General features: G+C 48.8%; 1 protein-coding gene across 4 annotated transcripts; it reads right to left on the bottom strand.

Moving 5' to 3' along the window:
• On the bottom strand, positions 1 to 26,824 carry MYOM3 (myomesin 3). Of its 4 annotated transcripts, XM_038160921.1 has the most exons (38): positions 26,700 to 26,824; positions 24,950 to 25,076; positions 22,833 to 22,967; positions 22,620 to 22,694; positions 21,858 to 22,023; positions 21,514 to 21,671; positions 20,330 to 20,425; positions 19,618 to 19,706; positions 17,301 to 17,345; positions 16,964 to 17,104; positions 16,327 to 16,488; positions 15,926 to 16,067; positions 15,638 to 15,837; positions 15,320 to 15,373; positions 15,050 to 15,177; positions 14,262 to 14,445; positions 12,311 to 12,485; positions 11,615 to 11,736; positions 10,944 to 11,131; positions 10,708 to 10,834; positions 10,182 to 10,360; positions 9,995 to 10,109; positions 9,570 to 9,726; positions 9,136 to 9,245; positions 8,619 to 8,663; positions 8,355 to 8,491; positions 7,017 to 7,161; positions 6,453 to 6,512; positions 5,711 to 5,778; positions 5,371 to 5,481; positions 4,751 to 4,838; positions 4,108 to 4,146; positions 3,829 to 3,934; positions 2,922 to 3,085; positions 2,331 to 2,367; positions 2,196 to 2,218; positions 2,053 to 2,108; positions 1 to 1,355 (listed from the first exon to the last, which is right to left on the bottom strand). In XM_038160921.1, the coding sequence occupies exons 3-38, from the start codon at positions 22,937 to 22,939 to the stop codon at positions 1,059 to 1,061; spliced, it is 4,296 nt and encodes a 1,431-aa protein (XP_038016849.1). In that variant the 5' UTR covers positions 22,940 to 22,967; positions 24,950 to 25,076; positions 26,700 to 26,824; the 3' UTR covers positions 1 to 1,058. The 4 variants fall into 4 exon arrangements, with proteins under 4 accessions (XP_038016849.1, XP_038016850.1, XP_038016851.1 ...); XM_038160922.1 differs by lacking the exon at positions 26,700 to 26,824 and having other exon boundaries at positions 24,950 to 25,200; XM_038160923.1 differs by lacking the exons at positions 24,950 to 25,076; positions 26,700 to 26,824 and having other exon boundaries at positions 22,833 to 24,066.
• Between the last annotated feature and the right edge of the window lie 54 nt (positions 26,825 to 26,878).

Here is a 26,878-nt window from a genome sequence, read left to right on the forward strand (position 1 = left end):
TCAAGGTGATGGGTATTGTACAGCAGGAACTTCCTGATTATTACAATGTTCTCTGCTGTGGGCACTTGAACCTTAAATGGTGGATGAAAAGGAATAAAATAATTCTGTTTCTTTCAAAATTGTGGGCCTCCCATTGCTTGAGGACAGGCAAACTCATGTTGGAGTGGGACATGAGTGATGATTTTATCCAGCAGATGTCAGTGATGTGCACCTAACAGAACTGAATTAAACTCGGTTTCTTTTTACTTTTTATTTTAATAGAAGATAAAAGATAAAACATGGAACATTGCTTGGAGAGTGAATGCAGGAAGCAAATAGGATGCGTTCTTTTTTCTTCTCACCAACTGCACAAGGAATTCTTCACTCACTCCAGCCCTTGAGTGATGTTCCTTGCTGTCTGTGCAGGCCTGACTGTTGATTTTGGAAGGCTTTCATTAGCTGTGTCTTGCAGCTAGATTGCTTAATTCAGCCAGAGCCTGTATCCCAGGGGTGGGTGACCTCTCTAAGTTAGCTTTTCATTCTATTAAAATAGAAACCCAGTGCTCAGCTTTTCCTTACCAATTCAGCACCCTTTTTTTAGTAGGTAATTTTAAAGGAGGTCCACATAGAAAGAGCCAGATTTGTACTTACATTTACCTGTGAGAATTCCTGATTTGCAGGGTCCTTTGTCCTGACTTCCCACACACCCCCAGGTGGAGTGATTTCATCATGGATATACTCAAAGCAGAGCTGAGATGTCACCAGGGGTTTGAGTTTAATCACACACACACACACACAGGCTACAAGAAAATCTGTTACATGTAGTGATTTAATACAAAACCCTCCATAAAGCCCCACGTGTGGATCCTCTGGTATTCCACACACATTTACCAGGGCACAGTCTCTCTGGAAGGTGAACATGCAGTGTACACACGTGTGAGCACACACACACCCACACACAGCCCAGAATTGTTCTCTAACAACTGCCAAAACGTTGAAATATTGCTAAAATAAACACAGAGACACCGAAAGGCATCTGGAGGAGTTCAACTCCTTTCAGATTCAAGGAGACAATTCATTCATTTAGGCTTTTTTGTGGAAATCCCAGCTGGGACTTCCTGCTCTGTTGCTATTGGGACCTCCCCGTGTTTGTAGACACTGATAGTGACCTGCCCTATTTCAGACCCATATTTATTCTTGACATAGATGCTGTATTTTCCCGTGTCTTCGTTGCAGACTCTCTCTATGGTGATTGTGACCACTGAGCCCTTCACGTCCATCTTGTATCTGTCCTTAAACACGATGACCTTCTCGTTTTTGAACCAGGTGATCTCTGGGTAGGGGTCCCCAGACACACAACAAGTTAAGCACAGGGTCTGTGGTGAAACAGAGAACAGAAATGGATTGTGGAGCTGTAAATGTGCAGGGAAATTCAGTTCATAGTATCAGCATCATTTAGGTTGGAAAAAACCTTTAAAATTGAGGCCAACTCTTAACCCAGCCCTGCCAAGGCCACCACTGAACCTTGTCCCCAGGTGCCACATCCACACATCTTTTAAATGAAGAACAATAAAAATCAGTTCTCTCATTTTCATTAGGTGACATTCCAGCACTGATATCTGATATTCCTTTTCCTGATTTCCTCCAGTACAATCAGGATTAACCTGCCTGAATTCCCTGGGCCTGACTCATGTTTGTCTCACTGTCCTTGTGTGGGTCCTGTGCTGTAAGGTGGCGCTGACACAGGCACGTGGTGAGTCTGCCGTTCCTTTGCAGGGGTTTGTGCTGCCTGAGTGAAGGGAATGGACTCAGGAGTGAAAGCAGGGAGTTGGGCTGATGGGAGAATCAGGCCCAGCACCTAAAGGCCTTCAGGGTCCAGTCCTGTGGGATGGAGGGCAGCAGAAAGGGTCTGGCAGTGACGGTGACCCAGCAGGGCACCACTTCCCACCTCTGGCAGTGCAGCAGCTCAGAGAAGCTGAGCAGTGCAGGAGGGTGAAGCAAGGATCTTTCCTCCCCATCAGCGATCCTTCTGCGTCTGTGCAAGGACCAGTTAATGGAGTTACTCAATATTACCTTGTCCTCCATGATGGTGGCAACATCTGGCAGACCTTGAACGACTCTGGCCCGACCTGGGAGTGCACAAACAGAACCTTTTCATTTTTCTTATCAGCAAACTTGGCTTTGTTTCACTGAAGGGAAGAGATTCGTTTACTTACGCTTCTCTGCTATTGCTGCTTCCCTGAAAGGGAGAGAAAATGATTGTGGTTTTATTTATTAGCCACTGCATTAACAATTTAGAGTGTGAGACTCAGAATAGATTTAGCTGTGAAAATATTTAGTTAGGAACTTACTTCAGCCTCCTGTGCTCAGCCAGGGCATCTTCGAAAGCTGCAAAAAGGAAAGGTTTTAGGGAAAGTTGCCTTTAGTTTCGTTTGACTCAGTGGATTTAGCATTATGTTGTTGTTACCAGTGCTGGGATGAGATGGATAAATGTAATTATCCTTTGGATGGTATCTGTCCCTGCCTAAGGAATCCCAGCTCTGTTTGTGTACTGCTGAAATAAGTGGGACTGAGTTCTCTTTTTCCAAAGAAAGTTCAGAGGAGAAAAAACCCTCCAACAGTTTGGAAAAGCCTTTGTAAACCTGGAAGTTCTCTTTTCCAGGATGCCACCTGTGAGCTCTGTTGTCCAGGGGAGGAATTGGCCACATCCCAGGAGCAGCTGCCCCTTCTCACCCTTTCCCCAGCAGTGCCGAGGCTCCCTAAAGGCTTCACTCCTTTCTCCTGCCCTCTTTCCCTCTCCTCGTGCTTCTGTGGGCTCTGCACTGTCCTCCTCAGCCCAGTTCCACATGGATTCCACATGGACATCAGCTCCAGCTCCAGAAGGGAGAGAGGAATCCCTGCCCGGGGCTCCTGGAGAGCAGCTCAGGAGTGGCTCAGCTCACCTTGCCCAGACAGGTCTGTTGACAGTTTGTGGGAGCTGTTGCCATCGAATATCTCCAGGGTGTATTTGCCCTTCTCGGCCTCCCCGGGCTCCAGGATGTGCAGCCAGATCTGGTTCATGGTGCTCCCAGCTCTCATCCTGTCACGGCTTTCCAGCTGTTTCTCCCTGAGTAAGCAAGTGATGTCATTTCAGTCAGATTTAGCAGGGCTGGAGAAATCACCTCTTTCTAGAGCTGTCGTGTTGGAAGTGTGGGAGTCGGGAGGAGAGAGGAAATCCCACAGGGCTGTACGTTGAGGCAGTTTGCCAAAGCTTCATAAACTCTACAAAAGACTTCTTAGTTCTTATTTAAAGGATTAAATCCCATTTAGATGTTGAATATTTGTAAGTATTTAGTCCTTGAATGTTATTAAAAGTTCACCTCCTTATCTGCATGTGTAGGTGGTATCTAATAAAACACCAGCTCTATTTGGGAAGACATTATGAGGCTAAATTAGTCAGTGTTTGGGAAGAATTTTGTCATTTTGGGAATATTTTTTATTCAGAGTGGGGGAAGAGAGTGGTTTATGAAAACATGGAGTAGTAAAAATAAAGTGTTTGAAAAAATTCTGTCTGTAACCAAGGAGGCTGTAAGTGAGCAGTATCATAAGTGCAGCATCATTATTATTCTAGGAAAGATGATCACTTATAAATATTTCTGCAATGCTATGATAAAAATAACATGACTTTCCATTCTGGAATTCCCAGACGTGTTCCAGGATGGGAGTGAATTGTGGATTTCAGCCCTTACTCAGACAAATCCACAGTTGCCTGAAGAAATGTATGGGCTCAGGCCCAAATGTTTAATTTTGGATAAACAGTTAGAAGGAACAGTGCTGCAGAAGCTTTGCAAATATTTTTTGGGGACTTACTTGTGGTACCAGGTGGTTTTCATGTAGTCTGTGTAGTACTTGACATCTGTGTAGATTTTGATGCCTTCCTCGGTGGGCTGGATTTTCAGAGGTGTGGCAGAAAGAGCTGGTGGTGTAAGGGAAAGACTGACCTTGAGGAGGAATGCCCAGATTTACCTGTTCCAGCAGAAAATGCCAGCCAAAGGAGCAGGGAGGGGTGGGGCTGTGCTTGTCCCACAGCCAGGGACGGCTGGGCCATCCCATCCCTCCCCTCTGCTGTAGTGCTGAGAGCTGACATACCACTGATCCTGCACAGCTCCTTCAGAAGCTCCTCAAAGGCTGAAAGACAACGATTTAAGAGTCTATAAATAAAAATCACAGCAAACCACATCCAATCTGCCGATTAATTCCACCGTGGTTAGGATGTTTTATACCCACGGGTTATTTGCTGTCTCTTTCTGTGGCAGAGCTCACTGGGAATGGAGTTTTTGCCTCTGATTCATTTGTTTTCAGATGCTGGGCATTTCTTACTAAATTTAGATGCTCCTATCTCCCTTCCCACTCACCATGTGCCTCCCAGACAGGAGATTTATGTACCAGGTTTAAGTGATGGATTCCAGATGTCAGGGCAGCATTTAATCTCGGGCAGCAGAACCTTCTGATTGATTCTGGTTGAAGGGACTGAAACACCCCTGAGCTTTATCTGTGGGGCTTGGCAGAATTTACAATGCAGTCCTGGCTTGAGAAATGACTGCAGGTGGAAATGACCTCAGCATGTAGAGCAGGAAACTCTTTACATTTGACTTTTTAATGCAGGTTTTAACTCCTATAAAAGCACACAGGACATGCAGGTTTCATAGGACGTGAGGGTATTTGGGTTTAAATCCAAAATGAACTCGGGGCAGGGCTGTGAATGTGTCATAGTGATCCGAAGTTCTCTTACCTCCTTTTGTGAGGTCCAGCTGGGTGGAGTCCTCTCCTCGGTTATCTGAAACCACTGCTTTGTACAGCCCCTCATCTGCCTTGGTTACCTACCAGACACGTGTGTGCCCGTGTAACATTGATGAAAATAACCCAAACAAGCCCCAGAACAAACACCACCCCTCCCCGAGAAACTCCCACATCCCTGGAACAGGGGAGGACTGGGAAAAGGGGAAAAGCTGACATTCATTCCTTCCCAATGAGTTTGGTTGAACTGAGCAGAAATGGGGGGGGAAAGGGTAAATTTGTCCCAAAACCTCCTGTGAAGGGATAGGGGTGTCAGGTTCAGAAGCTGTTGGTTTTGGGGGGTCAGTAGCTCAGCTCTTCCTCAGTGCCTGTGTGAAATCAGCTCTTTTCAGCCTCTTAGGATGTGTCAAACTTTGAACAGCCACCCACTGTTAAAACATCTTGTTTCTTATTAGCATCTTCAAATCACAGCCTGGTTTGGGTTGGAAGGGACCTTAAAGATTGTTTAGTTCCACCCCCCTGCCATGAACTCCCCTGGAACTCAGCTTCAGAACCTGACTGTAACAATTTTTGGGGCCGTTTTCCCGTGGACCTCTGAGCTGTCTGGTGTTTCACCTTCGGGATCTGCAGAGCTCCCATCCCAGTCTGTGCATCAAACACTCCACCAGCCCGTGCCTTGTGGTTGAAGAACCACTGGAAGTTGGTGTCCTTCCTCAGGTTCGTTGCCTGTTTGAAGTCAACATTTAAAAGTCAAAATCCATTTGCTTTCTTAATTCTTGGATGTGCTAATATGAATCATCACTTACATTACTCCAGAATCTCAGAATTTCCCTTCTTTGTTAAAATCTCTGCCCAAAAGAAACCATCTCCTCACTGCAGCAAAGCATTTGCACCAGCACTGCTCATATCCTCTGAAAATGACACCTAAAATGGAACGCTGAAGGAATTCTGTTACCTTGCAGGTGAGGAGCACTTCACAGCTCTCCAAAACTTTCCATGTCAGGTTCTCTATGAAATGCGGACCTGGAAAGGAAAAGAAATCTCTCCCGGGGTGCCTTTGCCGTGTTTCCTGCGGGAATGCTTCCATCTAGTGCTGGATTCCCGCAGTGCACCTGGGAATTCCCGAGTTTCTGGGGAACAGGGAAACTGGAATAAATGACTTTCGATCCTTTCACCCCATGCTGGCACTCTGAAGCCGAGAAGGAGGCTGGTTTATAACGTGCTCACAGTCGCTATCAAGTGAATATTTTTGTCCTCACTAGCAGGGAATCACCTTTCCACTTGTAGTATTTTTCCAATGAACTTGTTTTAAAAACTTCTTTATTCATCAACATAAGATGAGAAGTGAACGTGGAATGCATGGATCTTTACAAACTTAGCTAGAAATCCTGGTTTTTACAAGTGGATCCTAATTACAGAAGGTGTATTCAGGCTGCAGTTTTCAGAGTTTGGAAGTGTTCAGTGCCCAGCACTGATGCAGAAGATCTCTGCTGATAAATCTGCCTAGCTTGCCTAAAACTGCTTCATTATTTTGATTTTTAAGGGCAGGGCAAGGCATCTGAAAACAGGGACTCTTAACCTAGTGTCTTAATCAGCTTGAATGCTGTGTTTAAAAAGATGATGAAGTGAAATAAATTCCTTTGGGTTTTGCCATCCTGGCTCATTCTGAGGAGTCCTTAACCTCGGGCTGACCTTACCCTGCTTTTTCTTCCATTGTCTCCGTTTGGCTTCAGCTTCTTCTGCCACTTTAGCAAAAGCTGTGGAACAGCAAAGGACAAAGTCAACAACCCCCGTTATTGGATATTTCCTCTACAATAGAGATATTTCCTCCTTGTCCTGGAGTGTAGTTGACGCTGTCTTTATTACCTTTAGTGCAGTGAACCTGCTGCTAAATACACTGAATTTCCAGCCTGATCCTGCCCTGAGATAAATGACTACACACTCTCCACTCTGCTGCCAAGGCACAGTTCACCACTGCAAGCTAAAATGTAAAACATTTGGAAGGAAGAACGAAGCATTCCACTTCAGCAGACTGCTTTTATCATCAAGCACCTATTTATAAGACTAAAAGCTTTAATTTATGGTAAAGAGAGATTCAGATCATTTCTTAAATGATTCCTGGACTCTAAATCTGGGCTAAAATTTGCTCTCCCCATTCCCAGTGTACCATTAGAACTGTCGGAAATACTCTGGGGCCTTAAGTGCCTCACAAAGTTTCCACTGAGCACGGCAGGCTATATTTGATCCTGAATTTCACTTACATTCATCCATGAGAACAAGGGTGAATTGATTTTTGGCTTTCCCATCCTGGAGCTGGGCTGTGTACACCCCTTTGTCATCAGCACAGAAGTCCTGGATTATCAGTTCCACGAGGCCTTGCTCTTTCACAAAGTTGATTTTGTGTGTCTGTGTAAAACAGAGGAAGAGATTTCCACAGTAGAACTGCTCCTGGCACAGCAGATATCACAGAATCACCGAATTTCTAGGATGGAAGAGACCTTTAAGATCATCGAGTCCAAGCCATGTTCTAAAACCTCAACCAGATCATGGCACCCAGGGCCACATCCAGTCTTGTTTTAAACACATCCAGGGATGATGACTCCACCACCCCCCTGGGCAGATGATTCCATGTTGCAGTTATTTTGTACCTGTATCCTTATAAACTCCCCTCATTTTGCAGATGAGGAAGGCAGAGCACTGTGCTGTGCCACGCTGTGGGATTCATCTGTTATTTATGTCTGTAGGAATGGTAGAATTGCTTCCAGCAGAGAGAAAGTTCTGTAAAACCACCTAACCCAAAGCACCCTTCCTTCGTGGGTGTTACAGAGCTGAAAGCAGAAGATCTGTGATTTTCAGTGGCGTGGAAGTGCTGCGCTTGGTTATAATCTGTGATGTGTAGTTCCATACTTGGCCAGGATGAGCAATATTTGCCCCTCTTGCTGAGGTGCACGGAGCTCCTGCACCTGAGTGCCAGGTGCCTGAGCACAAACATCATCATTCTGCCTCACTGCCCGTTTGCTCTGAGCAAATATTGTCCTTGCAACGAGCCTGATAAATTGTGCAGATCCCTGTCAGCTCTCCATGGAGAGGAGACAGATTTTAGAAGAGATAAAGCCTTGGATAAACTTGTTACATGTTGATTTAACCCTCCCAGCAGGGCACTGACAGCTCTGAACTGCTCTGGCCTGGTCCTGTCCTTTGTTCTGGGGGTCCTCTTGTTAGCTGGGCATTGCTGCTCTGCAGTGACAGCCCATGATTTATATCTGTGCTTCATTCTCAACTGTTCTCTCCTCTGGTCCTCTCATTCCAAGTATTTTTTAAATGTTCTAATATTAATTTGATATGGGAGGACCAGGAGGAGGCCTGAACATTTTTGTGGCTGTTTGAGGAGGTTGGAGGGTGCTGTAACACACGGGGTTATTTCCAGTGCTTTGGACTGAGAAATAAATCACTTCCATCTGCTCTTAGAATCCATGAGACTTGCCTGTATTCAATTCAAAATCCCCATCAAAATATCTGATGGGAATTCAGAAACCTGGGAATGTGCCATGTTCAGCAGTGGGAAAGTAAGTCAAGCTGAAATGCAGAATAAAACCTACCGGGGTACTGGTGAGCTCCTTGTCATTGAAGATCAGGTGCAGCTCAGCATTCGGGGACAGCTTCTCCACCTCCAGCCACAGCCTCACTTCCCCCTTCTCCAGGACATCGATGTTCCAGCCAGATATCAGCTTGATCACTGGCAAGCAGAGAGAACCACCAGGGGAATGCCAGGCGCCCCTCGGGGTTTGGCCCAGCCAGGGCTCTGCTGCCTTCCCTTTTCCCAGGCTGGGCCCTGCTCGTGCCTTTTTGCTGCTTCGACTTACATGGGTTCCTGATTTCGTGGCTACGTTTCAACAGCTTGTCCAGATCTGAAACGGAGAGAATTAAAAGTCAACGCTAGGCCAAAACAAATTAATTGTATCAATTTAATTTAATTTAATTTGTTGATGAACTTCATGTCAAAGAAAGAGAAAATGTTCAGTAATGGGGAGGATTAGAAGAGGTGGTGAAGGGAATTGTTGGTTCTAGCTGAATAAAGCGTTGGTTGGATCGGTTCAGGCAGAGTGCTAAAGAAGTTGTAAATCATTATGACAATGTAGCCAAATGTGAAATCTGAACTGCAGTGGAAAAATGACTTTGCAGGAGCGTGGAATCTTTCCTTGGGGGACTGTAAAAGAAACTGCCCTTGAGCCTTCAAGGAATGGGAAACATCTTTTTAGTGATACCATCCAGTGACGTTAGTCACTCACTATTCTTCTGCAGGAAACTTTCCTCTAAACATCTAAGATTAGAAAATGAGGGCACATTAGTTTTTTGTTGTTGGCAATTATCACTTTTTACCTTCTTTTGTTAAAGTGCAGCTGGCAGAAATATCATCATCTACATCCGTGACCTCCACCGAATACACGCCCAGGTCCTTTTCTGAGGGCTCTTTCAGTATCAGTTTTGATCTAAAAGTAAAAAGAATCATAGCAAAAATTATATCTTTTCCTCAGAAATGATGTCTCCTGTACCAGAATTTGATACACTGAGAGCAATAAATGCAGAACTCCTTGGAATTTATGAATGACTCTGAGTAGCAAGGTAAAGATACTGGGAACAGGATGGCAGCTGCTCCCCACATTGCACTGAGCAGCCATTTCATGGACTCCAGGGCTGGGAATCAGGGAAAGGACAGGGAAACATTTGGCTTCAGTTTTTTAATACGTTTAATGTGGTGTTTAATACATTCTTTACTCACCAGTTCATTTTCTCAGTGTGCATTAGATGCTCACCTGTTGCCTTTCTCTTCAATCTGAACTCGGTCAGGGTCTGGAGGTCCCTCATAGTCCTTAGACCAGATAAATTCAGAGGAGTCATTCTTTTCAGGAGCTTCAAAGGCCATGTAAATGAAACCCTCTTCATCCACCCCGAGTTCAATTTCATTTGTGCCTGGATGAGGGAAAAACCCACAAAACATTCCTTACCAAAGCAGATCAGGGCTGAGCTTCTGCACATCTAACTCAAAAACACCCCCTAAAACCAAACCACACAGAGCACAGTCAGAGCTAATTAATTTGGGCTTGATTTGTTCCTCTTTGTTTTACTGAGGGTGTTTCTTGCTGTGAAACGAGTAGCTGATGCATCACAAAGCAGATTTTCACCCAAATCATACATTTATTTACAGACTGGCTCAGTCTCATGGCTTCTAGCTTCATACCAGGCTTGGTTTTAGCCACCACAGGGTCTGAGGGGAGTGAAGGGGGTCCAACTCCAGCCTTGTTCAGTGCTCGTACTCGGAAAATGTAGCACTTCCCTGTTTCCAGGTCTGAAACCTGCAGGAAACACAGCCAGAATTAATGTCAGACTAGGACAAGCAGCACTGGACACTGGGAGCAGGTACAGACCTTCATGTGGGTCGTGGCTGTGGGCTGCTTGTTCATCTGCCTCCACTCCTCTGAGCCTTCTTCACACAGCTCTATGAAGTAGCCCGTGACCGGCCCTGCCCCCAGGTAGAGAGGAGCTTCCCAGTGCAGCTGCAGGGAGCAGTCCCTCACCTCGGTGCACCTGACGTCGTGAGGAGGGCCTGGCACGAAGGGAACAGGGAGTGCTGCACTTGGGATCAGAGAGCAGAGTTTAGGGTGGCAGCTGAGTAGTGGGTCTGTAGGGGATGGTTTCTGTGGAAATTAGGGGTGGGTTTATGAAATAGCATAGCCAGCTGCTTTAATGGTATTTGCTGTGGTGTAAAGAAAAGGATTTAGAATTTAGATCCTTATTCTTCAACCGGGTGCTCTAATGCACCCTGCATCAGAACACCACAGGAAGTGTTTTGTGCTTTTCTGTCCTGGGAGCAGCCATTTCTATGGTGGAAACGCGAGGAGACAACAAACTCAGCTGGTGGCATTTTCCTGGATGGTGTTACAGGAGGGATACCTGGCTCTGGCATTGTCCATTCCTCACATCTGAACAGGTCACTGGGCTCGGACACTTCCCCCACTCCAGCCCTGTTCATGGCACGGGCACGGAACTCGTACAGGTGCCCCTCCTGCAGGCTGCTGACCTTGGGGTGCGGAAGGACAGGCGCGGTCAGTTCAGCAGGACACCGAAGAAGCAGAAAAGCCCAGCTCCCCCTTGGTGCAGCTGTTCCCAGCTGTGCCCCAAATGGATACCGTGCAAACGCGCCGAGGAATCGGCCGAGCGTTGACTTCGTGCCAGTCGGGCTCCGAGTGGTCGTGCTGGTCCAGGAAATATCCCAGGATCTTTGTTCCTCCTTTGTGCTTCGGGGCTTTCCAGCCAATGGTCATCTCAGCCTTGCCACAGTGCAGCAGCACAAAGTCACGAGGGGCTGAGGGACAGGCTGGGCACAGAGGGACAGACAGAACAGCAGTGTCCACACAACGTCCACGTTCTCACAGCAAAAGCCTTGGATAGGAGGTCCCTTGCCTGGTGCTTTGGGGTTTGTGTGGCAGAAAGGATGGGAGCAGTGGGTTGATAAAACGGGGAACATGGAGGGTCAGGTCCTGGATGGTGTCATTGTAGGATTTTTTGATTTCCCTGGGAAATTCCCGATGTTGATTTCTAGATATCACATAACTGAGCACTTAAAATGGTCACTTGTACCCAGAGCCAAATTAACACCATGAATATAATACACTGCTAGGCCAAAATGCTAATTAATTAGCTCTGTCCATGCTTGGCAAGTGTAATTGATGGCAGAAGCTGCAGGGTACAAGAAAATGAGGTCCCTTTTGTTTTGCTTCTCAGACGTGTCACCATAGCAGGCAGTGGTGGCTGTGCCTGACAGATGGGGTTGCAGGGGTTTCGTTTGGTCACTACTCACCAATTGCTGGCCTGACAACGATGGGATCTGTTTCTGGAGAGCTCTCACTCAGTCCTGCATCGCTGACAGATTTCACACAAAACACATATTCTTGTCCAGGCTGCAGCCCAGGAACAGTAAATCTGGGAGAGCAAATGAATATGTTTGTGTGTGCCTGTGCACAGGTAAACAGTGCTGAAACAGACAGCAACACACCTTAATAAGGCTTAGTTCTTGCAAAATCATTATTTGTCATTGCATATTAATGTGCCACATGAAATGGCTCCAGATAACTCCCAGAGGGTGTGGATCAGATGGAGAGGAATCACCATGGGCAGGGAGATGAACAGGACTTTTTAATGGACTTTTTCTGCTTGACATGTGAGCCCCACAGTTGGAGAGCGACTGTGAATTCTGCATGTGATTGACACCAACTTTACTCTGGTGGAAAACAGGCAAACCCATGGAATGTGGTTGTGCTGGTGCCCCAGGCTCAGTGGGGCTGTGCAGCCCAGCCCGTGCAGAGCACACAGCCTTGGCTGGGGCTTGGAGCAATCCTGACCCCTCCAAGAGGCCCTGGTGTCGGTGTGCCTGCCAGCCTGTGCGTGGGGACTGAAGGAAGTTCTTTTTTTATCTGAAACACGACTCCGGGCAGAACCAGAGGAATGCGGGCTGGGCCCCTGTCATCCCTCAGCAGAGCAGAGGAGCTGCACTCACTCGGTGCCTGTCACTGGCTTGTTATTGACTGTTTGCCATTCCTCCGTGCCCGTCTCCCGGCAGTAGATGTAATAGCCAAGGGGCTCCGGGCCATCCTTGGGCTCGTCCCACTGCACAACGACAGATGTCTTGGTGTCTCTGAAGGCCAAAACCTGAGATGGTGGAGATGGAGGAGCTAAAAGAGGGAAGAAACAAAAAAAAACACAGACAAAAATAGTGAGGGTTGAAATCTATCATTTAAAAAATCCCAAACTATTGTAAATGAGTTGGCCTGTTTGATTTATTCACCTTTTCCAGAGCCCCATTTTCAAACTGTTGCCCTGGGAAGTTGTGGCTGCCCCATCCCTGGAAGTGCCCAAGGCCAGGTTGGATGGGGCTGGAGCAGCCTGGGATGGTGGAAGGTCCCTGCCCATGGAGGAGCTTTGAGGTCCCTTCCCACCCAAACCATTCTGGGATTCTGTGGAATTACAGCAGAATGCCATGGACAGGGGCCCACTCTACAGGATCTGGTTTTGTGCTTGGGTTTGCCAGATGACTTCTGCCTCTCCCCCTGATTCCTGCAGCTACCCCACACAGCCTCCTCTGAAGCAGAGGAGAAACAAAGCTCATCTGTTGATTGTCCTCGGCTCCACCCTGAACTGGGACCTGCTTCCCTCTGCATTTCCATCTATGAGTGAGCCCTGGAGCAGCTTCAGTGTAGGACAATGCACAAATAAAGAGTGAGTGCTCATCCCTCTGCAGAAGAGAAACACCAACATGAACCTGTGGCCCTCTTTCTGACGGCTCCATCCAGAGAGAAAACAGCCCAAAGCAGCCCTGCAGAGGCTGCTGTCCTGGCTGAGCCCCCCAGCCCAGGCTGCTGACCTCCTGCCATTCCTTCCACACTGTCACCTCCCTCACACCATGCTGGCAGCATCCTTGGATTAAACACAGGCTTCAACTGTTCCTATTTCATTAAATGTAATTCCCTGCTCACTGCTTGCTCAGATTAACACTGCCCTGACCAACTGCAAACCAATTAAAGAAGGATTTAGGGCTTCAAGAGATTTCCTTATATCAAAGCACTGCTGTGTAACCGTAGACCACAAAGTTTAGAGGGGAGTGTGGGCAGGGGATCCCCTCATTCCTGGCAGCCCGTGCCCTCTGCAGGGCTGGTGCAGGGCACGGAGGGCAGGAGTTAAACCATGAGGTTTAGAGGGGAGCATGGGCAGGGGATCCCCTCATTCCTGGCAGCCCAGCCCCTGTCCAGGGCTGGTGCAGGGCACGGAGGGCAGGAGTTAAACCATGGGGTTTAGAGGGAGCAGGGGATCCCCTCATTCCTGGCAGCCCGTGCCCTCTGCAGGGCTGGTGCAGGGCACGGAGGGCAGGAGTTAAACCATGGGGTTTAGAGGGAGCATGGGCAGGGGATCCCCTCATTCCTGGCAGCCCAGCCCCTGTCCAGGGCTGGTGCAGGGCACGGAGGGCAGGAGTTAAACCATGAGGTTTAGAGGGGAGCATGGGCAGGGGATCCCCTCATTCCTGGCAGCCCAGCCCCTGTCCAGGGCTGGTGCAGGGCACGGAGGGCAGGAGTTAAACCATGGGGTTTAGAGGGAGCAGGGGATCCCCTCATTCCTGGCAGCCCGTGCCCTCTGCAGGGCTGGTGCAGGGCACGGAGGGCAGGAGTTAAACCATGAGGTTTAGAGGGAGCAGGGGATCCCCTCATTCCTGGCAGCCCAGCCCCTGGTTCCAGGGCTGGTGCAGGGCACAGAGGGCAGGAGTTAAACCATGGGGTTTAGAGGGAGCAGGGGATCCCCTCATTCCTGGCAGCCCAGCCCCTGGTTCCAGGGCTGGTGCAGGGCACGGAGGGCAGGAGTTAAACCATGGGGTTTAGAGGGAGCAGGGGATCCCCTCATTCCTGGCAGCCCAGCCCCTGATTCCAGGGCTGGTGCAGGGCACGGAGGGCAGGAGTTACCGGGCTGTGCCCCGGCGGTGACGGGCGCGCTGGGCACCGAGGGCTCGCTGATCCCAAACTTGTTGACGGAGCGCACGCGGAAGCAGAAGGATTTCCCCTTCGGCAGACCGAAGAGTGCAAACCTGGGGGAACTCACTGGCGTGTCCAGGTTCACCATCTGCCAGGAGCTGCTGCCTACGAGCGACTGCAATGAAGAAGGAGATGATTTACAACTCCCGAAGTGAGCACAAAATTCTCCCGACCAATAACAAAGCTGGGCTTTGGAGGAAAGGAATTTTAAAAAGCTCCAAACAAAACACAAACCAAAGCCATAAATTATGTAAAATGATGTGTTTCTTATTGATGTACCCACACTTTTCACCCTTGGCAGCAGAGGGCCCCTTTGCTACAGGAGGTTAGAAGTAAGGATGTATGAAAGGAGACGGGCAGAAGATACTAATTAACCAACAGAGTGATTAGTGGGGAACAGGACAGTGAGGTATTCTCGGTTCTTCACAGCTTTTCCACCCTCCAGGGCCGTAGGGCAGGAACAGTTCTTCCTGTTAGAATTCTGCCACTGTTCTGTGGTGTTAAAATTCATTGTCCATTCCTTGTTAATCATTAGTCCTTGAGCTGTGTCAGAGTCATGGCTCAGGGCACCTGTGGGGCTGGAGGGGGCTGAACCAGCTGGGTTTGAGGCTGGATCTCCCCATACCTAACTGGGAATGGCCTCACCTCTGCCATGGCCCACCTGAGAAAGAAATGGTTCTGCTCTGCAGCTCCCCTCCTGTGTGATATTATTTTCTTACCTTTTCCACATAATAATTCAGTGGCTCTCTGCCTCTTGGATCTGGTTCATCCCAAGCCAAAGCCACATAATCTTCTCTGACCTCACTTGCATGAACATTGGTGGGTGGCAGGGGAATTTTAATGTGTCCTATGGGAAGGCAGAAAAGGCTTTAGTGATAATGTGGCAGGAAAATTAAAGTTCTTTTACAGTGGATTCTGTTCTCCCACTATAAATTAAGATTCTTCAATATAAAGAAGGAGCCAAACACTTGGGGGAAATTTGAACTCACCCTCCAGGTCATCCTTGGAGATTTCTATGGTCCTGCCCTGGTCGTATGGAATCACTGCAATGACAAGCAGGGCAGAGTTACCCACCCACAGGAGGTGCTTGGGGACAAAGACAGAACCCAGGACTGGCTCGTTGGTTCTGTGCACAATGATAGACATTTTATCTCACAAACAATGGTACTTCCAGCTTTTTCTGTTCAGAATGCTCCCAAGATGGGCTCAGCAAGGGCATTTGTGGGAACGGGGGGGATCTGGACAATCTGCACTCAGTTACTCCTGCAGCTCCTGAGGGAGCAGATTGTCCTGGCTTTGGTACCAACCTGTCACTCTCTTGTCCCTGCTGGGGTCGTGGGTGGTGACGGGGTCACAGGCCCTCGAGGGGTGGCTGGTGCCAGCCTTGTTGACAGCCCTGACCCGGAACTGGTACGTCTGTCCCTCAGCCAGGCCCAGCACTGGGCACCTGCAGCCCTTCACAGGCTGGGCACTGCACTGCACCCACTCCTCTGAGCCAGCCACACACCTGCAAGGACACGCAGCCCACGGGGCTCCTTTGTTCTGTTTCCACCATCAAATGGGGTTTCTTAGCTCCGAGATGATGCCTTACAGACCTTTCAATGAGGTACCCCAGGATGGGGCTTCCTCCATCGTCGCTGGGTGCTACCCAGGAGAGGAGCAGGCAGTCTTTGTTCACATCGTGGCACCTCACGTTGAGGGGGGATCCTGGGGCCCCAGCTGTCAGTGCTGCAGCATCTGCAAAACACCAGGTGAGGCTGGGTAGGTTCTGTTCTTTTCTCTTCCAGAATTTTCACTGAGTAGCTTCATTTTAAGTGTCTGTGGGCCTATCCCAGTAACACGATTGTCCAACACTGAAATCACCAGTGACAGTAAGAGCTGGTGATTGGGGTAATCGTATCCACACACAAACTTAGGAGCTGTTTCCCTGTGTGTGAGGGGGGAATTCCTTTGTGCCAAGGTCTCAGGAAAGGAGATCTGCAGGTTCTGCAGGTACCTCTCACAAACACGTAAGTGGTCTGCTCCTTGTAGCCATGCAGCGAGGGGACACGGATGGTGTAGAAGCCCTCATCCTCCTTGTGAGCACACGGCACTGTCACAGAGGCCTCACGCTCCTGGCACCTCAGCTCCTGACCTTCTGAGTCCTGCAGCAGCTGCCCTGTGCAGCAGAAGGGGGAAGGACATTCACCTGGATTTGCCGGGTTAGGAGTGGCAATATTTATTCCCAAATGCCTCAAAAAGAACAGAATGGGATGAGGGATCTCTGAGACATTCCTGGATTATTTTTGTGCCTCCAGATTGCAGCTGTGGACTCTGACCCACAGATAGACCCAAGCAGAACAACACAGAGTATCCAGAAGGTTTTCTCACTGGAGAACCCTAAGGCTCTTCAGATATTTTATGAACAAGAATGTCATTACCTCCAAAACATTTCAGTGGTATCATCCTTTACAAACAGGGAGAAGACAAACATTAAACAGTAACATCTGTAGCTTGAGCAGAGCTGAGAACAGCTCAGGAATCCTGGATTTTAATGATTTTTTTTTTTTCTGTGCACATTCAATCACAGCTGTGAGTTCCAGTGGGACATTCCCAGAGGTGAATGCACATAAACTCAGCTGTTGCCTACAAACCATCTCTGAACCAGGTGATGCCTCGTTGGTGGTCCAGTAAATCAGAGGAGAAGTAACAGGAGAGGGTGAAAGGCTCCTTTTCTCTTGCAAATAAGGGTTTCAGTGGAAAAGCAAAATCTGCCTCTCTGGCCAGAAGGGATCCTGTGGAATGAAAGTCAGCATGATAAAGAGCCCTCCAGAGCCTTCCTCCTGTGGTATTTTTATTGTCATAGATTTAGAGTGAGCCTCGCTCTTTGCACGTGCAGTCAGGCTGACAGGAAAAGCTCTCAGGGAAAAAAATAATCAAATTGCATCAGGCTATAAAAATAATGAATAATAACATCAATGATTTACTCACTTTTGTATATTTCTGAATCAAATCCTGACTCCTTTCCATAATATTCTATAAGAAAAGAGGAAAACACATTTAGCAAATCTCACGGAGTGTTTATCTTCTTAATAACACCCAGTGATGCTCAGCAAACTGTTTTTCCCTCAAGCCAGCCCTTGATTTGAACCTTTAAAGTGTCACCGTGGGCTAAAAGTTCAGTTCATGTGACAGCTGATGCCCTTCACAAGCCTCTGGGATGTGTCTGCAGAGGAAATTGTTCCACGGCTGTTCCAGGGGAAGCAATCCTGCTCCAAATGCTCCTGTGCACTCAGCTATTCACAGCTGAGGGCTTTGTCTCTTGCTTTGCCTTCTGCCTTTTCAAGCAGGCAAGTTAAAGCTAAATGAAATAAAGATTTGAGTAAAAGCAACCCCCTGGGCTCTAACAGCGTTCCCAGAGGATGATGTGGGATTCTTGGAAACTACCAGTGACTGGGACTTCAGGATTTAACCAGAGGAAAGGCTGTTTGTGCTGAGACAGAGGCAGTTCCTGGGGCTCAGGGAAGGATGCTCCCAAATCAGCTGTTCCTGGATTCTCTGGAGGTGTCACAGGTCCTCCACCTGCTCCGGCCTCTGCATCACAGCCCGACGTGAAATCATTTGGAGCTGAAACCCAAGAACTGCTGCCCTTAGGGTGAAACTGAGGAGCTTTTCTCTCAAGTTGAAACCAATGCCCATAAAATCCTGTGCTTCCAGTGGTGAAGTTTGGCAGCAGCATTAAAAAACTGAGGAGTGAGTGTGACCACTGGAGAGGAGGGAAATACCGAGCCCTGGAGGTAAAACTGCCTGTGAGACCCTCAGCGGTGTCTCAGGGAGAGCGGATCCCAGGGAGCCTCCCCGGGCATCGGGGCCTTTGCAGGCAGCCAGGGCCAGGGGAGGAGATGCCATGGCCTGCCTGGGCACAGGAATGTTTCCAGGGGAGGCAGCATTAAGGCCTGGCTGTAATCTCTATTTTCAGAGCAGTAAATGCAGATAGCAGAAGGAAGACTCGGGTTACTGGCATGGCTCTGGGGGAGGAGCAGGGTCTGCAGTGCTTTGCAGGGCTTTGTCCCTGGTCAGGGCCAGGTCAAGCAGGCACTCAGAGGTGAGGGGAGCTGTCCCAGCCAGGCCTTTCTGTGCCAGCCCCGTTCCATCCTCATCCTGCCCTGATCCTAAAGATCCCACAGGGAACTGAGAGGAGCAGGTTATTATTGGCGTGGAATTTTTCCTCCAGGCTGCTGCTTTGGGCAAAGGGCAGCTCCTGTTGTGGCCACACTGTGAGAAGCTCCTGGTAACTTTCCCTGGCTGCCTGTGTGAGGGAAGGGGGAATTTAGGAATCTGGGAAGGATGCAAATGAAGGTTTTCTGGGCTGGTACCTGTCCCTTTAGAACTGGTAAATGCCTGCTGCATATTTCCAGTTCTGCTGAATTTTTGCACTGTTTAATTAAAGGACCTGAAAGGTGTGATAATACACTGCTTTTGCAATCCTGGAGTCACAGTCTCCATCAGGGATCTGCATCCCAGACAGCATTCAGATCAAAATATGGGATGTGAAAATAAATGTGATAAATGTGATAAAATAAATGTGATAACAGCACGACCCATGGCAGAGGGCTCTGCCAGTCCCACTAAAGGGTGTAATTGTCTGCAGTCCTGTAGGTCTGCTCTGTCCATGCTTTTTTTTACAAAAATTGTAATTTAGATATAAATAGCTGAAATATGAACAGCTAAACTGTGATCCTGTGAGACTGCTCTGCATATTTCCTAAAGCTTGAGATTATTTCCCTTTTTAAGTGCTGGTGGTTTATTTACTTCCTTCCCCACGTCTGGCTGTGGCTGTGCACAGTGTGTATCTGTGGAGTCTGTGCCAGTTATTTTAAGAACAGCACAAATCCAACAGGAAAATCTTGCATTTGCCCTTGGTAGTTACTGATTTCAGGGAAAAGCGTGGCATTCTCTGCAGTAATGCCCTGAGAGGCCCCACTGAAAGCACAGTTCCTGGGGAACCATTTCTTGCTTATCTTTAGCAGACTCTCTGTGAGCCTGTGGAGTTCCACCGTGGGGCTGTTTCATAGCAGTCCAGAAGAAATAAGCACCTAAATTTAGTACAATTCTATCCCAGTGACAGGACAGCTGTGTCCATAAGGAATCTGAAAGGAAAACCTTTGGCTGGGCCCAGAAGTGACCAAGGAAGAGAAGCTGTTCTGTCCTTTTCCAGAGTGCCTGTGTGTGCCTATCAAATAATGGGAATATTTGGAAGGCTCTGCAGTATTGGAAAGTTGAAACCCAGAGGAATATCTGTACTTACTCCTGACAAGCACCGTAGCAAAGGAATACGCTTCACCATACTGATTCTTTACCTCCACACTGTACTCAGCAGAATCTTCCATGGAGCATCTGAAAAAAAAAAAATCCCCTCCTTCATATTTCACAGGACAAATTCAAAGGGGTTCCCCTTTAATCCCAGAGGTGTTTGCTTTTCATCCAGGAGCTGCTTTTCCTTTCAATTGCAAGGATTGCTGGTACTTTGCAGTCAATTTTTTCTCTTGAGACCCAGAAGGAAAACATTTTAAGTCCTGAAGAAGCAAAAGGCCTGTGGAACCCTTGATTGCAATGAAGATTTGCATTTGTCTATCACTGATAATTCCTAGATCAGAACTAATGTTGTTCTGATTACACTGATCCATCCCAAATCACATCTTTGGTGTCCTCATGAAGTGCTTAACGCACATTCCTTACCCTGAAGGAAAACGTGGTGTTGATACATGAAAAGAAGAGCAGAAGTAATTTAAGCAATTTAATTTTGTTTGGGTTTGGTTTATTTTTCATGGATTTTTTTTAAACCTTGTGAACTGCTGTAGAGATTGGCAAAGGTTTAGCTCAAACACAACAGCCTAAAGGCAGGCAAGGTCAGATTCCAGAAGAATGACTTGGTTTGTTTATCATACACAGGCTGGGAATTTAGGGCGAGCAGGTCTCGCTCAGCTGAAGAACAGCTCAGCCAAGGGCACAGCCATTACCTGCTGATGTGCAGGGTCAGCATCCCAAATTTATTTCTGATCTTGTACTTTCCTGCTGGGGCTCGGCGGGGATCGATGGGGATTCCGTTTTTATACCTGGTGGAAAAGAAGGAAACGTGCTGTTAGGGAAGGACCCGCGTCAAACACCACAGGAAAGAGGAGCAGACACAATTCCCTCTTTTACAGATTTCCCTCTTCAATCCAAAGCAGTCTGGCAGTGAAACCCAGACCCCTCCGTGCTCCTGGGTCTGCTCAGCCTTGGCTTTACATCCCCTGCCCTGCAGCTCCTGAGAGCAAGTTCCCAGATGGCTCTTCCTTGTGTTCCCAGGGACGTGTGGGAGGTTCAGATTCTCTTTGCTCTCTGAATAATTCAGAGAGGTCGTTGTGGAAGGACACAGGACACGCAGAGCTCCCACAGTGGCAGAGCTGCTGCCCACGAGTCATTAGTAATGCAAATGTTTGCACACTTAAACCTGCCAGAGGAGGAATGGCCAATCACTTCAAACTGATCAAAATACACTGTGCAAACTGGGCTTTTGAGGTGGTCTTTCGTTTATTTCTGGTGTTTGTGGGGTGTGCTGCACTCAGGCCCAGTCCATATCACTCTCCCCCTGGGGTTGGTTGATGTACAAAGGGAGTAAGTGACAGTTGTGTTGTATTTTACAAACTGTAGAAGCAGCAGCAGTTTAGTGCTGAAACTCTCATGGTGTCCAAGGCAGCCAGGCCTTGTTGGGGTGTGTTTGTGGTGGTTTAGTGCTGAAAGGAGGTTCTGCTTTTGGAGACTTAAATCCCAAGTCTGCCAGAGGGAAAAGCAAAGGAAACAGGGAAACCTCCATGAGCATCAGCCCTGTCCCAGAAGGATCCCACAGGGAAGCCTCCATGAGCACCAGCCCTGTCCCAGAAGAATCCCTCAGGAATGTCCCAGGAAACCTCCATGAGCATCAGCCCTGTCCCCGAAGGATCCCCCGGGAATCTCCAGGGAAGCCTCCATGAGCACCAGCCCCGTCCCAGAAGGATCCCAGGGGACTGTCCCTGCCTCCAGGCCCCCATGTCCCTGCTGGTCCAACACCCCTGGACACCGAGGTGTTCCCTGTGACCTCTGCAGCTCTCCCTCCCTCCTGGCGGCAGGACAGGGCTGTCACAGCCGGGTCCCTGTGCCCGTGGGCGCGCTGGCAGCGCCGTACCAGGTGGCCTGTGGCACAGGGGCGCCCAGGGTGGTGCACGCCAGGGTGACATCCATGCTCTCCCAGACGGCGTGTGCCCGCAGCGGGATCCAGAGCAGGGGCGCCCGCCCCGCGCGCAGCTCCAGCAGCTCCTTCTGCAGGCACGCCTTCTCCAGAGCCTGTGCCAGGGAGACACGGGTGAGGGCAGGCCGAGGGGGAGCTCTCACACAAATCCTCTGACACGAGGGACTTCTGGTAACGTTTCAGTGCCAGGGGTGCCAGGCCTTTAGTTGGAGGGACTCTGGGGTGGGATCACAGTTTTAGCCCTGCTGGCATCTGGTGCCAGCAGAGGTGTCTGCTCTGACCTTCCTGCGCAGGCCCTTCCTGTCAGCCCTCACTCGGAGCTGCCTGCAGATCCTGATGAGCTCCTCTTCCATCTTCTCCATGTCATTCCCAAAATGAGTCCTCTTCTGCCCCCTCTGTTCCAGCTCCAGGAGCTCAGCTTCCCTTCTTAGATTGTACTCCCTGGAACTACATGATGATAAAAGCCAACAGAAGTCAAGATAAAACTTTTTTTCTATTTTTAGGGGTGTTTTTTGTTGTTGATATTGCACTTTTTGGTGAAATCAGGAGTGGTAAGGACAGAAACACCAGCTGATGGAGTGTGGGTAGGAATGTCGGGGAATTATCCCCCACAGGAACCAGCACTCCCAGAAGAGATCAGACTTCCATGGGAAGCCACTCTTTGGCCACTTCTAATCCTGGGGAGGAAGCTGGGAAAAGGATCAAAGGGAGGAGAGATGTGGCTGAGATTTTCTGGGAAAGAGGGAGAGTCCCACCTGTTGCTATTCGTTTATTAATCTGGCAGTATTTTCCATTTATTCCTTTAAAATCTGGTTTCTCTCACACCCCTATGTGTAAGCAGGGTGATGTTCCCCATTATCACATGGCAGCATCATTTAATTTCCTGCATTTCAGTTGAGGCCTGGAGTTTTTAAAGCAAGAACCTCTGGGCTGAACCTGCTCCTTTTGCTTCCAACAGAGTGAGTTGGGAGCTGTGACCCTGGTGCAGAGCTGTGATGTGGCCCACAATGGTTATCTTGGAGTTACAATAATTCCTGACTTACTTTGCTGTTTCAGAGGTCAAGGCAAGGGCAGCTGCTATCGATAGGTCTGAAAGGCTGAAGGTCTCCTCTTCCTCACTTCCAGGGCAGGTTCATGGAAAAGAATCCACATCATGTTCATCATTTCACAAACTCAGAATTCTACAAATCCATGAATGTGTGGAAAGCCCTGTGTGCACCTGATGGACTCAACCTGTCCCTGACTCTGGCACTTACCTGGTTTTAAACCTTTTTTTCCTGGTTGTGGAGGTCATTTCCAAGCTGTGTTTCCTCTCCTCCTTCTGCTCCTCCTCTCTGTGGTGGAAGAAGGCTCGGGTTCCCATGGTGGGATGTCAAAGCCAAACTTTCTTACTGGAATAGATTGAAACACTCAAATCAGACACTGCAACAGAATCCCTTTAAGTCCTTGCTCTGCTTTGGCATTCAGGGGCTGCGAGTGAGGGTTCATATAAAAATATTTTCTGACATCCACCCTACGAGAGGGGTTTGCTTCATGATGCTTCTGTGGCAAGTGGGATCAGGGGGAGGAATGGAGTCCCTCAAGGCAGCTGGAGCTGTCCCAGAGCAGGGAACAGGCAGCCCCTTGTGGGTGGATTTGTTTCTCCAGGATCTCAGCAGGAGTCCTGGAATGGTTGGGTTGGAAGTGAAAGCCCATCTGCTGGGCAGGGACAGCTCCCACCAAAGCAGGGTGCTCCAGCAGCTGCAGTGCTGAAGCAGAGCTCCCCCTCATGCTCCCGTGTCCCAACGTCATTCCCCATGCCCAGAATGCACACGGAACAGCCACAGCTCAGCACTCCAAGAGGAGAATGCTTTATCCAGCCCTTTGCATCCTGAGGGATCACGTGGTTCTGCTGAGCTCTCAGGGACAGGATGAAAAATCATGGGGAAAACAGCAAAACAGCATCCTCCCAAATGTCAGCCTACAAGGAGTGCCTCAGGAACAGCAGGATTTCCCCAGGGAAGCTCCCAGAGAAATCCCACGGCACAGGTGGAACAAGGAGTGCCTCAGGAACAGCAGGATTTTCCCTAAGAGTGACCAGGAAAGCTCCCAGAGAAATCCCACTGCACAGCTGGAACAAGGAATGGCTCAGGAACAGCAGGATTTTCCCAAGGAGGGTTCTGGAAAACTCCCAGAGAAATCCCACTGCACAGCTGGAACAAGGAATGGCTCAGGAACAGCAGGATTTTCCCAGGGAGGGACCAGGAAAGCTCCCAGAGAAGTCCCATGGCACAGCTGGGGCACAGCAGCACAGCCTGGCACTCCTGGCTCCCCTCCTGGCTGTTCCCAGCCTCTGCTCTGGGAGCCCACAGCTCTGCTTTTAGCCCCTGACTAATGGCTGGGCACTAAAGGCAGTTTTTACCGCGGGCCCCTCCTCATCTCCCTGTCCCTGCAGTTCAGTCCAACCACCCAGCACGATCCTGGCCCTGGGCACGTTCACAGGGTCTAAAAGCTCAGGTTACTGTGGAAAAGCAGCTTTGCAAATGTAATTGTTGCTGAATAGAATTTGTTCAAGCATAGCTGCATAGCTTTCCCTAGCTCGTGTTCCATGACTGAAATTTTCCCTTGGCAAATCTTCCACCTGGATTTGAGCTTTGCTGCTTTCAAATCTGAACTAAAAAATAATCTTGATAAAAAATCCAGACCCTCAGCTTTTCCCAGTAGAATTTCTCATACAGTCTTTTTACTTGTACAGTTTTCTGTTGATGTAAATAAATTTCTTACAAACAGCCCATGGAAAAGCAGGGTTGTTGTGGTAAAAATATCCCAACATGCAAATGAAAATACAGAATTATCTTGATAATGTTTCCTTCGTGGGCATTAACTTTGGAAGAAACAACAAATACTGACAAGTAAAAGAAGAAGAAAATGAAGCAGGCTTTTATGGAAAATAAATCACTGTAATTTCATAGCTTCTGCTGTCTTTAGAAGTGGTTCAGCTGCAGAATGAGTCCTGTCATCCTGGGCATCAGAGCCTTGTTTCCATGCTCATGAATAATTACTGACACAGACTCATTTTTACTAAATAATGTTGGTTTTTTTTCCCCTGAACAAATGTCATTGTTTTATAATCACTGCTAAAACCTACACATTTCAATTCAAATGCAGATTATTTTCTAAGCATGCCAGTAAAACAGCAGAATCTGGTGAGAAAACACGAAGCAAACCAAGATTTTCATCAGAACAACACTGGGAAAACAATCATTAAAGCAGATCCAGCCACAAAGCTTAATCTGCTTCTGCAGTGCGAGTCAAACAAAGCTGTCACACAAACCAACTGAAGATCCAAAATGCAGAATAAACAGCAGTTTATTCACAGATAAACCAAACTCACCGGTGAAGGCTGCAGGGAGAGCCCCTGTCCCCAGGCACGGCAAGGGACAAAGGAGGTTTCCTTCTGCTGGTGGTGACACGAGGATGACTCTCCCCAGAAGAATGTTCCCCATGTTGGAGTGCCCATCCTGCAGTCAAATATAGCCCTGCCAGCCCTCCCCGACAATGGGGATGGCCCAGCTGGGGACACTCACTGTCACTGCAGTGCCCACCCCGCGCCCCCCATCTGCCAAATCCCTGCCTTGGCCCAGGGGCTGAGGGGGCAGGTGCCTCCAGAGCCCAGAGCACTGGGGCACGCTCTGCTCTTTTAGCACACCAAGCATCTGAACTGAACGAGGAATAGTTTAACCCTGTCCAGGAATGGCCCGTGGGGTAACCTTGCCATTGCTGCCTGACTGACATCAGCCAATGCCAGCTCCAGGCAAATCCTGGCAGGGTCTGATTACACCAGCAGCTCCAGCAGCTCGCAGGTTTTGGGGGGCTGTGACTGTTTTATTTCCTTTTCCCAGCAAACAAAGGCTTGGTGCCTCAGAGCAGGGGAGCTTTGTGTATCCAGCAGCCCGAGGTGGTGTCTGAGAGTTTGGGGCAGGGGTAGAGAACTGAGATTGCTGATTTTTAATTCATTTGAGGGGCTCCTGCAGTCCCAGCATTCGGGGAAAACCCCTCCCAGCAGTGTGAGGAGCAGGTGATGTTTCTCCTGTGGGAATGAATTCCACCATCAAATCTGGCACAGCACCAGTAGGAGCCATTTCTAGGAACTTTCTTTGCTTCACCATCCGAACAAAGGTGAAACCCAGCAGGAACAGCCCCAGACTTCAGGTGTGAAGTTCATTTGGTGGCTGTGTTCGTGACATTCCTAGGAGAGCATAAACAGGAGGGGCTGGGCTGGCGTGTCTGAAGCACTTTGGGCTGAGCTGAGCTCTCAAAGGGAAGGAGCACTCCCCTTTCACAGGTTTTGAATCCACGGCCACTCCAGTGCTTCCCTGAATTTTGTATAATGAGAAGCAATGTGCAATTATCCTCTATTCTGCCTAAAGTTAACAATTTCATTCCTTTTGTCACATCAACCCTCTGTTACAAAATTTCTTTTATTTAGAGGGGCAGGCGCTGATCTTTGGTCACGGTGAGCAGGGACAGGACTGTGGGAATGCCTGGAGCCGGTTCAGAGTGGTTGAGGTTGGATTTAGGGCGAGGTTCTTCCCCCAGAGGGTGCTGGCACTGCCCAGGCTCCCCAGGGAATGGGCACGGCCCGAGGCTGCCCGAGCTCCAGGAGGGTTTGGACAGTGCTCTCAAGCACAAGGGGGGGTTGCTGGGGGGGTCTGTGCAGGGCCAGGGGTTGGACTTGATGATCCCTGTGGTCCCTTCCAGCTCAGGATATTCTGGGATTCCGAGAGCTCTCCTTCATTCTGTCTCCAGAATCAGGAGCTTTCCTTTTGTCTCTCGTGTAAGAATTTCCTCCCAGAACTTGTTAAAAACTCACCAGTGATTTTTTTGTGGTGTTCAAACATCCCCCAGTGCCAAAATAAAGGCACAACCAGGGAGGGGGAGTGGGATCCTTGGCTTGCAGAGTGCTCATCCCTGGGCAAGGATCCCTGCTGAGCTTCCCCCGGGGCTGCTGCTCGGGAATGAACAGTGCCAGCTCCCAGATTTAGCCGGCAAGACAAAGAGCAATGCTTTGATGCTTTGCTCTAGGGTTACAGCTGCCACCTGCCGCTCTGCTGTCCTTGTGACAACTGAGCTGCGGCACTCACCTGTCACCGGTGTGACATCTGCCGGGGACACACGCTCCCTGGGGCAAGGCTTTTATTGCCCAGAGCTATCAGGGCTGGGATCAGCCAGCATGGCCGAGGAGGAGAGAGAGCAGTGCTGGGCACAGATGGCTTGCATGGGGAGACCTTTGGAGCAGTGTTGAAATCCTGCTGTTTATCTG

This window comes from Motacilla alba, chromosome 23 (assembly GCF_015832195.1).
Source record: "Motacilla alba alba isolate MOTALB_02 chromosome 23, Motacilla_alba_V1.0_pri, whole genome shotgun sequence".
In the NCBI taxonomy this organism is placed as follows: domain Eukaryota; kingdom Metazoa; phylum Chordata; class Aves; order Passeriformes; family Motacillidae; genus Motacilla; species Motacilla alba.